This window comes from Tiliqua scincoides, chromosome 1, assembly GCF_035046505.1.
Source record: "Tiliqua scincoides isolate rTilSci1 chromosome 1, rTilSci1.hap2, whole genome shotgun sequence".
Taxonomy (NCBI): domain Eukaryota; kingdom Metazoa; phylum Chordata; class Lepidosauria; order Squamata; family Scincidae; genus Tiliqua; species Tiliqua scincoides.
Window position 1 is genome coordinate 298,469,058 of NC_089821.1, and position 20,507 is coordinate 298,489,564.

General features: G+C 39.3%; 1 protein-coding gene across 10 annotated transcripts in view; it reads right to left on the reverse strand.

Annotated features, from left to right (window-relative positions):
- The window catches only part of SETD3 (SET domain containing 3, actin N3(tau)-histidine methyltransferase), a 55,336-nt gene that overhangs the window by 19,090 nt on the left and 15,739 nt on the right, over window positions 1-20,507 (reverse strand). For all 10 annotated transcript variants that reach the window (XM_066628829.1, XM_066628788.1, XM_066628821.1 and 7 more), the window contains 2 exons: window positions 18,923-18,995; window positions 18,423-18,679 (listed from right to left, as the gene is read on the reverse strand). In XM_066628829.1, coding sequence (XP_066484926.1) covers window positions 18,423-18,679; window positions 18,923-18,995 — 330 coding nt within the window. The remainder of the gene's footprint in view (window positions 1-18,422; window positions 18,680-18,922; window positions 18,996-20,507) is intronic.

The window sequence follows — 20,507 nt, forward strand, 5'->3', positions numbered from 1 at the left end:
CGAGGTAACACATATTTCAGGAACCACGATAGATTAAAACGTTGAAGCAGTTACAGTGACATGCAGAAGTTACACGGACTGTGCCAGGGCTGCTATTGAACAAAACTAATGAGGCAGTTTTATTTCTTTCTTTAACATGTTGGTCAGATTACAAGTATGAAGACAGAGCAAGGCAAATGACCTTTATTATTAGAAGGAAATAGGAATGATTTAAAAGAAGGTTTAATTACATAGGACTTGCTTCTTAGTTCTGACCACCTGACTTCTTCGTCCACTTCAGGGCCATTTGTCTCATGCACTTTTAAACACAAGGGCTAAAAAAGCCATAGATTTTTTTTTTTATTCTTTGAAAAAACTTTAACCCTCTTATGGGATTGAGAGCCATTAACAGTATCATTTTAATATTCCATTTCAATTACAGTTGAATGGACAGGTTTCAGTAAGTGATCAAATGAATGGTTATTTCTAATGATACAAATGAGTTTTGCTTGAATGTATCTTTGCCACATTGTTAATGCAAGGAGCTCTGTGTCCTGTGTGGCTTGTTTTTTTTCTTTTTTTTTGTTTTTACTCTTGATGCATTAGCATCACAAGTGCATGGTAATTTATCATCTCTCACAGTAATGTACTTGCTGGCACTGTGTGCAGGACAGTAGGAGATGAGGTAAAAGTGGCTCAAACCGTAAATCAATTAGAAAACAAAAGCTTGTGCTCAGTGCACAATTTTAGGCAAATTATATATTACAAAAGGCTGCCAATTGGGTGTTATGTCCCAGGTGTCTGCTCTCTCCAACCCCTTAAATTAGCCTTGTGGAAGGACTAGCTTTGAAAACCATGGTTTATTAGATGAATAAACAACAATTTGGTTTCTATGCAAAAATTTCATTTCAGATTTCTTTATTCTGGTTAGGCATTTTTAAAACAATTTGTGTTAAAGCTCAGTGCTATTGTACAGACACACTGTCTCACAATATAGTGCCACAGAAGTGGCATTTGAAGAGAGATGTTATCACTAGCTGCACTGTAAATGAGAAAATATTTTAAAAAATCAAATCCAGAATAGGATTTGGACAGAATACATGAAGAATTTGATTTCTGTTGTAGGACAAAATTACCATATAAATTTAGACTAACCTTTGGAACAAGTAAACAATGCATATGGTCTGTTTCTGCTAAAAGTTCACTTTTGTGTGAACAACTTCCTTTTCATGTTTAATTACTTATTGTCAATGCTTAGATATTTGCATTTAAATTATGAAAAAAAATTCTTAGACATTCTTACAGACAAGCTCTTTTAGAAAAAAGGACCTAGACACATCATAAAACAAGCTTACACAATTGTAAACTGTTTCTGTATTTAATTTTTGTAACAATTTAAGAAAGGACTCTTCCCAGTCATATAGGAAGTTAAGATCTCTCTGGAGCAAAAATGGCTAGTATGGCTCTGTCTCCACCTACTGGTGATAGAAAAGAATACATACAGCCCACAAGGCAGCCTTGTATTTAAAAATATTCACAAGTACAGTTTTCCTGATGTTAGTTAAGAGAATAACTTGGGTATTTCCTTTTAATGTATGACGGTACACAACACTGTTATTAACAGTGAATTTATGAGTCACCTTCCCCATAAAAAGTTGGCCAAGATGGGTTACAGAAAGTTAAATCATTTATAAAACTATAACAGAACAAGAAGCAGCAGAAACCTTTTAACTAGACAAATATAGCCAAGAAAAAAAAGATCAGACAAAATCCTTGGTATGAGTACATAAATTTTAACCTGATGATGGAAAGAAGCAAACAACTTCCTTGAGAAAATCATTCCACAGAATATTCACCACCACTGAAAAAGACTGCTATACACCTCAGAAGTCCATTACTTCATAAATGAAGGAGACATAAAATAGCCTGAGACGACAGGAATTCTAAAGGAGTAGAACTTCTTCAGGCAATCTGGACCCAATCCATAATCTGCTGACTCATTACAAATATACACATGTACATTCTCAACCCCAGTGTGAACAATCCATGTGTGAAGGTTGCACTTCCATCAATTTCCCAAAGCCAACAGTTTTAATAAAGAAAATATGCATTAATGAAAAATTTAAAATATTCATATCACTGCCTCATTCATATTGCCAGCTCATGTGAATGTCTTGAAATGGATCACTGGCTAAATGACAAAATAATAAATCTTACTGATGAAGAATTGAAACATGGATTGTACCTTAGGAAAGCTTACATGGCTCTAGTCCAACCTTCTGGATCAATCAAAATTCATGCTTTCCAGGTTTTTATCTAGGCTTTTTCTACAGACCAAGCTGCATAATGAACTTGCTCCACTGCTCTCTGGTTATCCTCAGTCTTTTATTCCTTCATTTTCTTTTTTCTTATGCCTTGACAATGCTCAAACTACTGAAGTATGTGGTATAAAAAAAAGGATGCAGATTCTCACTTTTAACGCTGAAATACTTGTGGAAAAAAGGTGAGATCAGAAGCAAAATCCAATTTGATTTTCTATCCTGATGAAACATTCTGCCAAAGATATTGCAGCATTCTTCCATGACAGAAGACATGGGAATCTACTGCTTCATAGATTCAGTTTTGATCAGCTTTGGTGCTGATTCCAAAAACAGTATGAAAAAGATAATTATGTATACACTTGGAGTCTAAAACCATTGGCTAATAAAGTGCTAAATAGCATACATTAAAGATGGTCAGTGAAGATTTCACAGCTTTATATAATATTTTTGAAAGCCACCTGCATCTTTCCTCACATGTTTGCAAAATAAATACATTTGCAACACTCATGTTTGTACATTTTCAGAAATTAAGCATTCTCCCATAATAAGAACCTAGGAAGTACCATGGAATTATACTACCAAACGATGCAACCTCACAGCAGAGGACACACATTACAGAACTGAGTTAAAAAGAGCTAATTAAAGTATTTCTGAGAACACTTTCCAGTGTTTTAACTTATGTTAGCATATTTCAGCTGAAGTGACCATGAGAAGAATATTCTGATTAAAAAATTGATTTAGTATGTAGCTTCTCTTTACAGTCCCTCAGTAAAAATGAAATCTCCCTAACAAACACTTAATAAAACCTGTCAATATATCTAGAAAGAAAAATGACACAAATGCATTAAGTATTAAATACCCTTGGAAAAAGTCACATATTCCATGAATTTTTGATGCACTATCTTGACATTAATGTAAAACCTTGATATTTATAATTGACAGATATTTAATAAAGTATAGAATATAGCTGCTGCATAGCATGCAAATTTTTCAGGTTGATCAAAAAAAGATAGACACTTATTCAAACGAAGCAACCCGTTGATAAATGGCAAAAATGAGATTCTTAAGTTCATGCACCCTTGGCATAAGAAACAGTATTTACAGTCTCCTTTATTTCAGGTAATTCTATTGTATATTTAGAGTTAACTTTCTAAAAAAAAAATGGGAAAAGGGATTATTAAAAACAAATAAAGGTTGAGCCTCATTATTTGCGAGGGTTCCCTTCCAAGAACTCACATGGATGGCAAAAAATGCATTATAGCAAATCAATTTTAAAAACAAAGTTTCTTTGCTCTGGTGATTTAAAAACAGCCTTGATGACCTTTGTAATGCACACAGAGTCAATCAGTCTCTCTCCAGGTGCTTAGGCTTCACTAGGAGGCAGCAATCCCTCCCCTCACCAGCAGCTGCAGTGAGAGGAAAGAATGGAGAAGGTGATAATAGCTGTCATTTAGCCTTCTTGCTCAGGGGCAAGGGAGGAGTGAAGCCTGCAGGGGGAATGATTGATGGACTGTCAGCTGGCTGCCCTCTCTGGCATTATTAAATGACTGTTTTCCTTTAATTTAAGGGGCCCTTCTGATCAGCTCTGAGATAGAAGAATCTGTGGATACTTAGGTTATACCTGTAATAACTTGCATGACTGTCTCTGCAACAGTAAAAAGCAGTTTTTTAAACTGTGATTTTAAAGGGCTGCATTTTTCCCCTTTCTCCAGGGATCAGCACATTCCTTCTCATTTGCAGGGGCCATTCATGTTGAGTCAAATCTGTGTATAAAAAATCCGTGTATAACAAGGTTGGACCTGTATTTAATTAAAAAGGCACTGCCACTTTAATGAACTAGTGATGACTACTGAAATGTTTGGAACACACACAAACACAGCCTTGAGGATGGAAGGGAAAGAAAACAGACAGGATAGTGAAGATTGTGGAACAAAACATCATTTGAGAACTAAAACATCTTCAGGACAGAAACTTCTGCTTTGTCAAATTTACCTGAAACATGGGAATGTAATAATTTATCCAGATTAAAACAAAACAATGTAACATACTGCTGGATAATTCCACAACTGGCATCCTGACAAGTTCTTAAGCAACCTTGGAAATGCCATTATCAACTATTCTTCTGACAACAGGTTGACTCAGAAGCACCAACAAACCATGGTTAGTAGAATGCAAACATAGCAGGAATAAGCTCCAAGCCTGCACATTTCTTCCTCTTTTCTACCCTCCCCTTTCCTCCTCCCCTCTGGTGAAACAACGAAACATTAGTTAAACCATAAATTCAAATGTCATCCAAATCTGGAAAGCAAAGAAATCCCGGTTTCATATCCTGGTTTGTAAATCAGAATGAAACTATAACTCTCAGATTCCAATAACTCAAGGATTAAGTTACTAACTTAACTAACTTTAACTAACCAAGATTTCTGTGAGGAAGGGGGAAGAGCACAGGATTAGAATTCATTCTTGCCTCATGTCATGGTTTGCTGGACTGTCTGAACTGGCCCCATTAGTTTCCCAATATTAATTATTTTGATTTTTATTAAAAACTGCAGCATGTGTAATATTAAAGAGAAACTCCTACATTCAAGAGCAAGGCTGCCCTTACTCCATGGAAGGCATAAAGCAATCACAACATTCCTTCCACCTGGCTGGTGACATTGCAGAACTGGGATTGAGTACATTTCTGCATTACTAGTTTGTACATGTGGCTATATTTGTCTGGTTACTGTTAACTGCTGAACTGCATGCTACAGAATTGTCAACCTACTTGCTTGCTACCAGGTAGATGCTATCCAAAGGCTACATCTTCTGGGGAGCTATGAACTGCCTAGCACTGTGAAAGAAGTTCAAAAGTTAACTTTGCCTTCTTTTCAACAGCCATTTGGAATCCTGGAATCACACTAAGAACCTTTTCTTCATATCAGGTCAATATGGATTATAGTTAAGACCTCTGAGACCAAAAAAGAGGACTATGAGGTAGAGGTTTAGGCTACGGCCTTGTTGCACACATTAGAACACAGAGCTCAAGGCTTTCTTTTCCTTTGACGAAGTGCAATGGTTTGCTGCCTCATTCTCAGTGCAGTATTCCCTGTATCCCAACATGTTTTTTCCCAGTCCCATAGAAGATAACTGGGTAGTAGGGTGGGGAATAAAGAAGATATCTCATTGTCAATCAAACTGATTGATATGTGGTTTCAGATCAAGGTATAGGAGTACAAAAAGGAAGTACACAACAGGCCAAGGTCTGTTGCAGGAAGATCTGTCATCACATTTTGGTTTTTATCCACTTTTTCCAACTGTGAAACAGACAGCTTCAAGAGAACCTCTCATCTGTGCTGCAGAAAAGTAACTGCCACTGCCTCTAAAACTAAGTAAAATAAGAATAAATCAAACATTAGGGCCACCAGTTAGTTGATTGATCAACTTCAGAATTTTGACTTTAAAAGGACCAATTGATAGGAAATTTAATTTTTTATAACATTTTTCAAATATGAGTACCTATAAAAACTGTTAGATGACAAGCACCATCTCTTCCCCCCTAACCTCCCACACAAAAGGGAATGCTTCTTTGAAGATGCTGCTGTGTATGTCACGATACACACATACTTGGCATTACCTCTAAACAGCAGAAGAGATTGTGTCACAGAATACTGAACAAAGGTCTCTTCCTCAGTGGGGTCACTGCGGTTCGCATCACCCAGTGTGGGAGGCCAGCATGTCATCCCATGCAGTGGGCAGGACAATATCCCAGGTGGTGGGCGTGGTAATGTACCATTGCCCCAGCCCCCACTGGTTTTTGGGCTGTACCTTTTGATAGAATAAAGATGACAGTATGGCTCAATTTCACTTTCCATAGGACTCCATGCAATTTTTGTTTTCTGGTTTTTTGGCAATAACTTTTGACTGAACTGAGATATTTCACTCTGGTTTCGTCACTGCATTCTGCTGTAAATTCCACATCCAACGGTATATAACATGATGGGTTATTCCTAACCACAACGCTTTTAGTGCGTCACCCCCCCTTTCTGCGTCACCCATTGCATCCCGCACCACCCGTACCCCTAGCAACACCACTGCTGTTCCTTGACATTTTCAGCTGCCTGAGAGCTCTGACCTGAGTGCAAAGGCCACAGGCTGAGTAACAAGAACCCATTACTTATTTTAAAATATTATTAAAATCACTTAATAAAATAAATTACCCAAGAATGACTAAACAATCTAGCTCAAAAATGGAATTTATCCAAAGCAACCTAGTGTCAAACTTGCACCAGCCAACTTTCCACTGTACCACCAGAACATTCACTGCTTGCCAGCAACTCAAAGCCTTTCAAGTAGATTTCATCATAGTTCTTCTCTTCCAACTGCAATTCCTGTCAACTTGAATTATGTAGCAAAGTACACTTAAAAGATGTACCCTTAGGTAACAAACATAGCTTTCTGGGGCAAGCAAGATTAATCACATGGAAGGACCAATATCCATTAGGCCAACTGTAGGGAAAAAATAATTGGATACACATTGTAATATCTCAACAGTATTTACTACATCCATATCAATTTTCTAGCTTGCCTTAAACAAAAGGAATCATCTGGCCAAAGTCAAGCACTTAAGAGAGGCACTAATTTTAACAGATAAACTAAGCATGGTTTTAAATATCTTCTGCTTAAATTAATCACATTTGAAGGTGCTTTAGCTGGATTGTGCAAACTAGATGGAAAACTAAAATAACAAATGTTAATATATAGAGGAAGAGAAGCTACAGAGATTGGTGTGTTCTCATTTTTCCTTGTAAACTCTTCCTAGGGATACCCAGTTGTTTTAACACGGAAAGATCCCCACAGTATACTTTTCCATTGCAAAGTTTCACTGTGTAAGAACATTAGAACAGCCCCACTGGATCAGGCCCTAGGCCCATCTAGTCCAGCTTCCTGTATCTCACAGTGGCCCCACCAAATGCCCCAGGGAGCACACCTGATAACAAGAGACCTGCATCCTGGTGCACTCCCTTGCATCTGATATAGCCCATTTCTAAAATCAGGAGGTTGCACATGCACATCATGGCTTGTAACCCGTAATGGATTTTTCCTCCAGAAACTTGTCCAATCCCCTTTTAAAGGTATCTAGGCCAGATGCCGTCACCACATCCTGTGGCAAGGAGTTTCACAGACCAACCACATGCTGATAGAAGAAATATTTTATTTTGTCTGTCCTAACTCTCCCAACACTCAATTCTAGTAGAACAATTTGTGTGTCTCACTGTGTTTTGAATCGCCAGAGGAATTTTCCTCACACACACACACACACTTTAGCAAAGATACTAACAGCCTGATTCTATGCATATTTACGGAGAAGTAAATCTCAGCAAATTCAATAGTGTTGACTCAAGTAAGTGTGTACAAGATGTACCCAAAGAAACAAAGTTAATTAAAGGGATGGGGGGAGAAGAAAAAAACTATAGTGAATATCCCCAGAGACAAACATATGTTATTGGAGGTCTTGATGATACACTGGGGGGGGGGGTTCATTTAGAAACCTAAGCTAGGACTCTTCAGTTTCTACTTTTCTTTTTAAATAGATATGAGGACTGTTCAATCATATAATCATCACCACCTGCTGTTGTACCTCCTTATCTGGTGGGTGGTTGCAAAAGAGAAAAACAGGGCTTAGTCCTGACCAATGACAAGGCAAAAATATTGCTCATATGAGGGCTGCCCACAACCTTTTGGCCTTTAGAGTTGTACCCGTGGTTCTTGCTTTTCTAGCCTACAGCAATCATTTCGATCCTAACATGTGGTACAGAACTGCCATGACAGTGTGAATGGTTGTATCTATATTGACAACCAAGCCTCTACATAAGCACAGCAAATTCTCACTAAGGGTGAACTGGTCCAAGCAGAAAATGGACTTGGTGAGATCCACAAGCCCAGGCTTATCTATGTAGAGTTTATAATCTCATCATCAGCCAACCACTATTCTTCCCAACAATGAAAGTATTCTGAAAGGGTCACAAAAACATAGGAAGACACAAGTGGGCATGACTATGAAGTGCTTTGAAGCTTTGAAGAGGCATGGGAATTTGGGGGGAGTGAACTGAATATTGGACAAATATATTCGCAACCAAGTTTTTTTAAAAAGGTGAGATGATCACAATAAGTAAAAAGATAAAGGGGTAACATTTAGAGAGTTCCTGCAAGCTACCTTCCCTACTGAAGCCTCTGAGAAGTCACTGCAGAACATCAGGGGTCTCTTGGCAACACCATGGGATGCAGCACAGGGAAAGGCTGCAGAAAAGGGGGGAAGAATGAGTGACTTGTGGCTTCTGCTTGATCCACCCTTCCTCTCTGGCTGCCTATGTTATATCCCATGCCACTGCCCCTCAACACTGACTTTTCTGGAAGCCTGGGGACTTTGGAAGGGAAGAGGGTGTGGTTTGCACAATGCTCTGGGTTCTACCAAACATTAGAGATCAATCACGCTACACATAAAGAGAATTTTTTGAAGGGGAATAAATTTAATATTAAATATAGTTTTCAATATACTCCATAATACAATTGCTACTACAAGCTTAAAACATACGTTTTATTTTAACAACTGGATTTTTCAGTGATTTTTAGGCACTAGTTGATATGCCATAAGATGGCCGGATCCCAAAGGATCTCCTCTATGGAGAACTCGTGCAAGGAAAGCGCCCTGCAGGTAGACCACAGCTGCGATACAAGGACATCTGCAAGAGGGATCTGAAGGCCTTAGGGATGGACCTCAACAAGTGGGAAACCCTGGCCTCTGAGCAGCCCGCTTGGAGGCAGGCTGTGCAGCATGGCCTTTCCCAGTTTGAAGAGACACTTGGCCAACAGTCTGAGGCTAAGAGGCAAAGAAGGAAGGCCCATAGCCAGGGAGACAGACCAGGGACAGACTGCACTTGCTCCCGGTGTGGAAGGGATTGTCACTCCTGGATTGGCCTTTTCAGCCACACTAGACGCTGTGCCAGAACCACCTTTCAGAGTGCGATACCATAGTCTTTCGAGACTGAAGGTTGCCAATAATCGGTCACACTTCGTAGATTTTAGTGAAAATAAAAGTTGTTCCTAGTGGAGTACTTTTTAAAAATTTCCTAAAATGGTTGACATGATAGCAAATCAACTTCAGATGCCTCTTCACTTGGCAACAACAGTGCATTTAAGCGAGTAATAGGTTAGATCTCTGAAATGACATTGCTTTGACTAATACAATAGTATTGGGCAGCCCTCCAACACATATATGTGAAATGGAGTGAGGCAAAACGTATATTTGAGTGTTACTGTAGTGAACACAGAAATAGGCATTTTAAGTTCCAATTGCTTAGTAACATTCTAGCCTCCTATAACCAAGATGCATCACACGCACACTAAAAGTGTAGGAGATAATCCATTTTCTAATTTAGTTAAATTACTAATTTCCACAAAGATAAGTCCCTCAAATAGTTTAACAGTGCTTAGAATATATATCTCCTTTGAGTATTTCACTCCAGATACATAAGCTTTCGGCTGTGCTTTGATTTTATTGAACACTCATAACTGCAGTTACATCAAGGAAAAAAAAAAGTATTAAATCCTAACAATAAGGCGTATGTATCTGTGAAAAAGTATGATTAACCACTGAGGCCTGGAGTCCCAGAACACAGATAACATCCCTGGAGATGGAGACAGCAGAACTTGATCTGAGGAAAATAAGTGGTAGCACTGTTATAGCTGCTGCTGCTCATCTGAATTCGTGGCCAGGAGAGGGGTTAGAAACCTCATCTTTTAAAAGAAAAGTCTCCACAGACCTTTGTATTTTCTAGCCAACACAATATTTCTCCCAAGGGTGGCTTAAAAATGTGCAGAAACAATTTCATCTAATATTGGCATATATGGTTTTGAAGCACAGTGTTTTCAGACAGAGTGTTTGGGGAGACTATTTTAATGGGATCATAAGCCATTCAGAAGAGCAGAAATAAATTAAAAGTAGTTATGCTGGCAAGCAAGGTCCAAAATACAGAAGATAACTGTTTCCCAAATGAGATATTTTATGTTTTTCAAAATGGAAAGTTCTCAGTTTCCTAATTTTCCTACTGTTACAGAAAAAGAAATAGAAAGATTCACCGTTCCAGATTAATATCCAAATCCTGAACTACACGTGAAGCAGAAGTACCATCTTCTGGCTGACTAGTAGGAATCCTCATCCTGAATACATAACCCATCAGAAAAGCTTGCAGAGTGGTTTTTGGCAAGGCAGACGTATGTGCATTTTGCAGAGAAATGCACATTATGTAAAAAAAAAAAATCAAATCTCCCAGTTTTGGCATTCGTTTCTGCTTGGTAATGGGACTGAAAAGGAAATGTGGAAGCCTATGACCTACTCCCTATCTCACTGCGCAGGGATGGGTGGGTGGAGTAGAAAGAATAGTTTGAAAAAGGCCATGTTTGATGTTCCACATGTGGCTACTTCTTGTCAAGGAGAAAAATTCAGCTTTTGAAGTGTGCATACATGTGAATATACAATTGAAAACAGATTTATTTGGTACAGATCATGCCGCCTTATTCACAGGGGTTCAGTTCCAGAACCCCCAGTGGATTAAAAAAATCAGTGGATACCAAATTAGTGGAAAAATAGCTCTAAAGATCCCTCTTCCAGGTTTCTTGCTCCTCTATTGTTGCCACAGAATGCATTGGTATAGACAGTACACTTCAGTCAGGCACTAGATGGGTTGAATAATGGAATGTAATAGGATGAAATTACAGGTTGAGCCTCATTATTTGAGAGGATTTCCTTACAGAACTCAAGTGGATGGCAATAATTGCATTAAAGCAAATCCACTTAAAAAACAATGTCCCTTTCCTTGATGATTTAAAAACAGCCTTGCTGACCTTTGTGATGTAAGACAGTCATTAGGCAGACAATCCATCAATCAGTCTCTCTCCAGGCACTTAGAATGGCTTCACTCTGAGCCAGCAACCCCTCCCTTCACCCAAAGCAAAGTGATTGTCTTTCTTTCACAGTGCTCAGGGGGTAGGGAGGGGTCGCTTGCCTTGGAGTGAAGCCATTATAAGACCCAAATCAAGGGAAATAGGAAATCTGATTGGTAGAGCAACCAGAACTGCATCAATTTTTTTTAATAGAACTTCAATTTCAGAAAACATAAGCCATATGCATGTCTGATGATTTTCCCCCCTCATGGGTTCTGAACAGCCACAGGTAGTCACTTGAAGCTCTTTCTCAGGTGAAGGCAGTTCCTTCTCTTTAGCTGCCTTGTCTTTCTAGGATCTTTATGAGATCTCATCTAGGCTATTTAAGGTGTCTTATGCCACTCCACTAATTTGGTTGGCAGTAAGAATCCTTCTCTTCAAAGATCTATGGGAAAAAGACTAGTTTATCCACTACTACTGAAACCTTAAATAAAGACAATGTGCCTGATGGACATGAATGGGATCTTGGCTAAAAGTCCTTTGGTGGGTATTAAGAAGGCCTAGGTACTCACAATCCCGGTCTGACAGTCTAATCAGCATGGCTGACAAACAGGCCATTACCAGAAGTTCATACAGAATATTCTTAGCCAATACACCTTACTTCACATGCCCACTACAACATGAGAAAAGGCTTTTGAAAATTGAGCATTTTTCTGACTGACTTAAGAACGGAATTGAGTATCTTTCTTTGGCAAGCAGAGGAGAAGAAGCAGTTACCTCAATTGCAAGTGGCCACTGCAATACTCTCCTTGTAAGAACACACAAAAGGGAAGATACTTTGACCTGTGACTATATGAAAACACCTAGCCTCAGATGGGTGTGAACGCACAGGATGGTGATCCCTTGCTCCAGACCAGGGGTGCCCAAACCCCGGCCCGGGGGCCACTTGCGGCCCTCGGGGGCTCCCAATCCAGCCCATGGGAAGCCCTCAGTCTCCAATGAGCCTCTGGCCCTCTGGAGACTTGCTGCAGTCTGTACTGGCCCAACGCAACTACTCTCAGCATGAGGATGACTGTTCGACCTGTCACCTGAGCTGTGGGACGAGGGCTCCCTCCGCTACTTGCTGTTTCATGTTCTGATGCAGCAGTCACAGCGAAGGAAAGGATGGCCTTGCATTGTGCAAGGCCTTTTATAGGCCTTGAGCTACTGTAAGACCTTCATTTAATCATATAAGTTCCATCTCTAATAAATTCATTTGGTTGGTTGGCAACCTTCAGTCTCGAAAGACTATGGTATAAGCCTACAGCAACTGGTATTCCCAGGCAGTCTCCCATCCAAGTATTAACCAGGCCTGATGCTGCTTAGCTTCCAAGATCAGACAAGATCAGGTAAATTCATTTAAGCAAATTTATTCAAATTCTAAATGTAAATTAATTCTTTTTTCCCCACAGCCCCTGACACAGTGTCAGAGAGATTATGTGGCCCTCCTGTCAAAATGTTTGGACACCCCTGCTCCAGACCAATGAAGCATTCCTTAGTTTTTTTGAAACACAAAAATCCCATTGTGAAATAATTCATGCCTACAATAAATTCCCTAACAATTGAGCTGACCATTGTTTCCAGGATTCAGCTCAAATTCCACAAGCTATCTGAATTTACTATGGAATATTAGTTGCCGGCAATAATACAACTTCAAAAAGACTTATGTTGAAATGTTTCTAGAAAAATAAATGAAAAATCTCCAACATTCATCTTTTCCTTTCTCACGCCTCAATCTGGAAGGGCAGAGGCATGATTGTGATAGCACTGCTATGCATTTTATGGGCTAAGAGAGTAATCCCCAATCTCTGAGGTTTGGCTCCTGGGGTGGCATGATGAACACACGGGGCAGTGCCCAACACTGCCGCCTGGCAGGGAGACCACGAAACGACGAACAGCGGCAAGAGGTTTGGTGCACCAGGCAGAGCACTACTGTGCTAAAACAGCATGCAGGGAAAAGCTCCCCTGCCTACCCTGACCTCCTTACCACTGTTTGAGGTGAAGCACAATGTCTCCAATCCCAGAACTGGCGATGATATCATTGCTAGTTACTTCCAGGAGCCACGCACTGCTGGTGCTGATGGGAGTGGGATGTCATGAAGCAGTTAAGTTTGGGAAGCGCTGTGCTAAGAGCATCACTCTGTGTGATCTATGTAGTAATTCTTCTTTGGAAAAGACTACATACACACCCAGGTGCAGCAGGGAGAAAGAACACAAAATCACAGCATATTTCTATACAAAAGGTACCTAAAGTATATTTTTTCAAAGAGCAAGGAATCTCTCTCTACGCTATATAGCTCCCTCTTGTGCTTATTATACCACATTTCAGTGCAAAGAAACCAGAATTATGCAACAAATATTTGGGTTCTATTCCCCCTGCAGTGTACATTCATTACCCGTATATGCTAATGCTAATTATATTTTGCATATCCAAAGGGAGCACAAAGGTTTGTACTGCAGCAAACAGAAAAACATCCTGAGTATTACACAACATCCTTCTAAGTATTACACTATTTTCTGCCTTTCCTGAAGTCATCCTTCCTTATTTACATGTTAGGTATCAAATGTCACATTTAAAGGGTATCAGTGTGGGTCTTTGCCTGCTGAAGGGATTGTTTTTGTCAACTGAACCTTCCACCTGCTTTTAGCTGTCAAGTCAGACTAATATTCAGCTGGCAACAGGTGTGAAAATTAGAAGTCTCCTTGGTGTTCATGTGCATCCAGACTAGTTACAGCAAGATAAGCTCAGAACTGCCCTCCTGCAAATTTCCTCCCTTTCCTCACTGCATTTATGAAGAAGCAAATTAAACCAGCAATCAAAGAACTGAACTAGCATGAGCCCATTGAATTTAATGGGTCTTATTTCTGAGTAGACATGCATAGGATTGCACGGTTTTTTAAAATCACCATTAAAGCATAAAACAATTCAAATACTACTAGTCAATGCCTCTGAAAACCAAGTTACCTATTAAGAAAAACCAGAAAGCTAGTGTGATGCACAAAACATGACTGACAAACTTGGCCCAAGAACACTCAGTTCAAATTTCCAGTCATAGGCAACCTTTGGGCCTGTCACTGCCTATCACCTAACCAATCACACAGATTACTGAACAATTCAATGTGGAAAATGGATGTACACCATCAACAACTCTTTAGATAAACACTAATACAAATTTAATACATAGGCCAAAAAAGTCTAGCTACTTCTCTTTTAGACATTTCAGTTCCTAACTCATTCATGAGGCAACATATGTAACTAACAACCCAATCCTATCAAGCTGTTATGCTGGCAGAATGCAAATCTGCTGGCATAATGTGCCTTCCAGCAGTCACAAAAATCCACAGGAACAGGTAAGGCCACGTGGGGCATGGAATAGTGTGGAGGGGGGCAGAACGGGAAGGAGATGGGGCGAGGAGGAGGGCAGGTTTGGTGGCAGTGGCACCTGCCGAATCCTCTATAGCTGGCACGTGTCTGAGTTGACACATAGTGGCTGCTGGGGCTTACCTTGGGGCAAGGGAACAAACGTTCCCATGCCCAAGGAGGCCTCCAGAGGCCATAACTCCCTTGTGGGATAGAGCAATAGCTGTGTTGGTGCCACTGAATTGCCAAGAAAGGAGTCAGGCTGCAAATCTGAGTGTACTAAGTAGATGGGAAGGGTGGTTTATGGTGCAGCAGCTAGACCAGACTGCATGAGCACAGGAGCTGCTGCATGTGAGCTGAAACTCACAGTATGCAGTAAATTAAGTTGCTCCAGTTCAAACAAGGCATAGCCTATAATTGCATACATCATAATTTTGATACAATATGCATTTTTAAAAGTCCCTCTTGTACAGACATCACCCACACCCCACTATTCCTCCAAAGTACATCACTCACTTGGGAATACTGGCAAGCTCATGATCACACTTTTCTACTTTCAAATGTCAGTAATACACATACTGTATGTTATAATCTAGACATACCATTCGGTGGTATGTTTTAGTAGTTTTCCACTAGAATAACATATGGCAGCCATGAAAATTGGTTAACTCATCAGTTAAAACAACATTAGATTCTGAGCACTGCCACTTTTTTAAATGCTGGAGCTTATCTGTGACATTGGCAACTCATTAATGTAGCACCTTCTGTTTCAAAGGAAATATGAATCTTCCAAGCCATCATTCTATTACAATATCCTAGATTTGCCAAGACATAGCAAATTTAAAATGTCCAACTAATAAATACCATCTAGTGGTACTATTGAACATTGAAGTAACCTAGACTCCTGAAACAGAGGAACAAGATAGTCTCTGTATAAACACAATGCTTGAAATGAAAAAGACTACTGTGTACTCAGGAGATATCCATTAATACTATGGAAACCTAGTAATGTACTGATATTTTTCATATCCTCTGTAAAAACATAATCTCATGTAGCTTTAAAGGCAAACTGGGACTATTTCATCTAGCCTACATTTCACAATGTTTTTATGACAACATTAGGTACAAAACTTTCATTTTAAAATATTAAAAAATGTTCTAAATAATTGTAAATAGGCTTTACAGTTCAATAAAGACAGGCAGGAAGTAGATTATGTTTCAACAGAGATTTTGCCCCATTAAACAGAGATGGTTGAAACATGTTGCAGGGTGCCACCCATCTTCACAGTGGAGATATTCTTTGCAATACAGAATTGATGGTGAGTAAGTAACTACCTAGGAATGCGTCTTTGCTTCATTTCTTAGGAGTCACAAAATGATGTCTGATAGGACATTCTGGAGTGCACTTTACTTGAATACCATTCGCTTTCTTGTGTTAGCAACATAAAGCTTTGATTACTCATAGGCAGCTACTTTACAATAGTTATTCTGAAAAGCTTTAAAATGCTAAATAGTACATGCGGAAGGGATGACTAGAAGACAGGAGCACTTTGAGAAGATTGAACAGCAATTAACAGTACATGATACTATGGCAACAAGAAGCTAATTCCAGTTTTGGTTGTGAAAATGGACTCTCCTTCCATTGCTTTGTCCTGCCCACAAACAGTCCAAGTGCCAGTTAGCTTCACGGGGCTGAAGGCAGAAGAGCACAGAGGTCAACATAACCGCTTAAAGGTACTCAGTTCAAAATCATCCCCAGATACAATGACTTCACAACAGAATCAACTGTACAGAGTTACAGCCCAATCCTATCCAAACTTTCCTGGGAGTAAACCCCACTTACTCCAATGGGGCTTACTTCTGAGTAGACATGCATAGGATTGGGCTGTTACTGTGCAAGACACTGCTATAAGTCTGCTTTCTTTAGAAATTCCTATGGCAGAATGCCCTTACAGAGATACAGAATAGATTTTCTAGACAGACCTCAGTGCTTAGGATTAACTGTAGGCTAATGAGTTTGTTCTGAAATAGAATATCGAAGACAGGAACCACAGAAGAGATGTGCATGTATAGAAGAGAACTACACCCTTAGACACAGATTTGCTTGCTCTTTGTTGTAACAGTTCCCACAGCGGAAGGGACAGGCAGCCTTTGAAACTGAACTGTTTGTCTCTTCTACAAGGAGATCCATTACAGCAGAAAAGTTTCAAAAATGAGCCTGTAGTTCTTTCTTGCACATTTTTGTCCCTTTTAAATCCTAGCCACTGCATCTGAGAATGAGGAAGTAACAACACCACCCGGTATCTAGGTCACTGAGTAATGACTCATGAAGAACGCACAACTGGGGTGGGGGGGAGAGAGGGAAAGAGAGTGAGCTCAAAGTCTTGACAGCAAAGTATATTTAGCTTATACTTTGCTTATGAATTATGTTTAAACTGAGTATGTTTAGTTTATAGAATGTGAACACTGTATGGTATTTGAGATCTGTTACATCTTGTAAATTTTAAATGCATTCACATCCATGGTCTCAAACAGCAATAATTTAATCCAGCAGTAAAGTAGTTCATTTCTGTGCAAACACATTGACCATATAATACACTCTTAAAGAATAGTATAGTTAAAAGAAGATATATGTTAGAGAAATGCATTACATATATTTTGAGAGGAAATGGAACAGGATGGAAACTACAAATGAGAAGAAAGTAGTCATGCAGGATGGCTTCTGCTGATACACTTGGCACCATTTCAAATATTACAATGATCATAATGACTAGTTAACAGTGGTTCCCAAACTGGGGGTTTCAACCCAATTTTTGGTGGATCGACAAAGGGTGATGGAAAGATCAGGTAACTAATTGCCTCAAGCCCTGAGGGTATTCAAAAATCAGATACTGTAGCTGACAATTACCTTACAAAAAACTTATATCCTGCAGTTTGCAAGCACAAGTAAACAGACGGAGATAAATGGATATTTTTTTTCCAGTTATTACTACTTATAAATAAATATTATTTCTTTCTATATCTCCTTTTTAAAAACTCTGGTAAACCTAGGTGGGTTCAGATACAGTGTCATTTAAACAAGTGCGTCCCAGTGGTAAATATATGCCAGAAACTACATATAATCATTTTTGTAAAAATAAACAAAATGAAACTAACACAGGGTAATTTCCATTCATTCTATTAGATCTTCTGTAGCACAGATAGCTATACTACTGTTATACTCTCCAGGCAGTTCATCATTCTATCACACCCTAGCACAAAAAACAAAAGCAGAATGGAGTCATGTAGATTCTCAGTGACTGAGGTCTGAAGGGGCAGGCCAGTAGTGTTCCACAGTACAACTGTAGTTTTCCCCATTAGGGTAAAAGTCAACTATCCTAGGCAAAAAAGTAAAGCACTACACTTGGGCACTGTTTTGATGAGGGCAAATCTGCCCTTTACTGTTGACACTGAAAGGATCTAAGCCTCACTAACAGAGATCACAAAAGGGGTGCAATAAGAATCTGTGTGGGGAGCATTGTGGCACAGGCACAGAGCACTACCACTTTATGTCTAAGCCCTCTTCCTCCATGCAAGTACCAGTGCTTGATAATGACAAGGATTTTCTAATATAAGTAATACAGATTAACTATAAGAAAATAACTGTATTCTGCACTGCCGAAGCAAGATAGTAAAAACCTTTCTAAACTACTGAGAATTTTAGACTGCTAAAATAATAATAATAATAATAATACACCTTTTTATGCTACAGTTTTACTTTTCTGTAAACCACACATGCTACTTCTGTTTCAAGCTCTTACCTGTATAACTTTGTAGAAATAGGCATACTGTCGAGCAGTATTTTTATATTGGCTGAAAACATCATGTATGGCCTGAGTTGACTGAAGATATTGAACTTCATCTTCTTCAAAATAAAGAGGGGTATTGTATTCATTTGGGAGAGTTTGGATGTAAGGCAGCCAGAAAGAATTAGGGTTGCATCGTTCACAAAGAAGATGGAATGCTAATGTGATGTTCCCCATGGCTTGCAGAATTCGGTCTTGAGAATACAAGGACCCTAAAAAAAAAGGAACTCATAAGGAAAACTTACTCCCTCTGAAATTAAAAAAAATTAGGTGCATTTTAAGCAGTCACTTTTCCCAAACCATGAGAAATTTCCAGCATAGCTATAAGCCCACTACCCAACTGCATGCCAATTTACACCATTGTGAAAGCAAAAAGCTGTCCACCAAAATGTCCTGGGCATATTCGTAAAAAAAAAAGAAAAAAAAGAAATATATAAATATATATATCTTCTTACCCAAGATGGAATTTTTAGCTGACTCAACAGTCATCAGCAATTTTCTGGGAACCCAAAGAAAAAGCTCTTCTGCCTAGAAAAGTAACAGAGATGTTCACAATGATATATATCCAGTATATGTAAATATACAGCATTTTATTAGACTTCCTTCCCATGCATGCCATGTGCCACTTGCTTAGGTTAAATAAGTAGCAAGAGACTTCAGGAAAGTTTCTGAGGACAATAAGCTGAGGATTCCCAACATAAGAAAGAAATATAGCAAACAGTGCTCCCAATCCTAAATTTTCCTTGTATCGCAAATGCAGAGATAAAAGTAGAAAACTGTACATGAGAACTAGCAGATAACTAGATAGTAATTACATCAGGGAACATTCACAAGGAAGAATCAGTGAGCACAGAAGACAGCAAGTACACTTCCCTCCTGCTCATCTACTGCCCTCCACAAATGCTCTATGCACTACTGCAGTGTTTCTCAAACTGTGGGTTCGGACCCACTAGGTGAGTCATGAGCCCATTTCAGGTGGGTCCCCATTCATTTCAATATTTTATTTTTAATATATTAGACTTGATGCTACCATGGTGTATGACATTTGGGGAAATGTTACTTTTTGCAAGTTACCATGTACATTCTTTTAACAATGATAGTAAATGGGACTTACTCCTGGGTAAGTGTAGGTCGGATTGCAGCCTAGGATTGTTAACAATTTTCCTGCTTGATGATGTCACTTCTGGTCATGACATCACTTCTCGACATCTGGTTCTCGACAGCTTCTCATTCTAAAAAGTGGGTCCTGGTGCTAAATGTGAGAACCACTGCACTACTGTATTACCTTGGCAAATGAGGGCCTAGCAAGATGCATTTGTTAAAACAATATCAAGTTTCACCCATGGTTAGAAATAAGCAAGATGTAAGGAAAGACTATGATAGATAAACTATTAGATAAGCATATCGCAATTTAACAAGGGTGATTTGTGCCTCGCCTTTGGGAGGAACTTAACATTGCAACCCAATGCTGTCTTTTGCTTGCAAAAGGGAACAAAAAACAGATCAACTATATTCAATCTGGCCCTTAACAAATGCCTGTCCTAGACAGACACTAGAAAAAGCAACGTGGTGGGATATTTATCCTGAGTCACCATGAAAAGTGGCTGGCAGAGAGTCATTCTTTTGGGCCGTGACAAGGGAGTCACCTTACTTGATCCGTCATATGAGGAGGCATACGTAAGCAGAGGCAAAGACACTGGGAGGGAGATAACAGGTAAGAGCTAGGGCAGGCAAATGCAATCTTTGATGAATGATAAGTCTGAGCACATGGGGGTTTTTTTGGACTGAAACTCCTTTTTGTGTGGCCATTTGAAGCTGTGCCATGTTTTACTAAAGCTGTCACTCAAACACACCACCACCAACAGTGTGAGGGTGAAGAGAAAGAGAAGACAGCAGGATAAAGAACCATCGCTGCCACCTTCAGCTGCTGTTGCCTCCTAAAGCGTACACTATGCCTGCCCCCTCCTCACAATGACCACAGAAATACCCATTATTGAATTTTATTACTTCAGCATGTTTGCTTGTACTATTTTTATACCT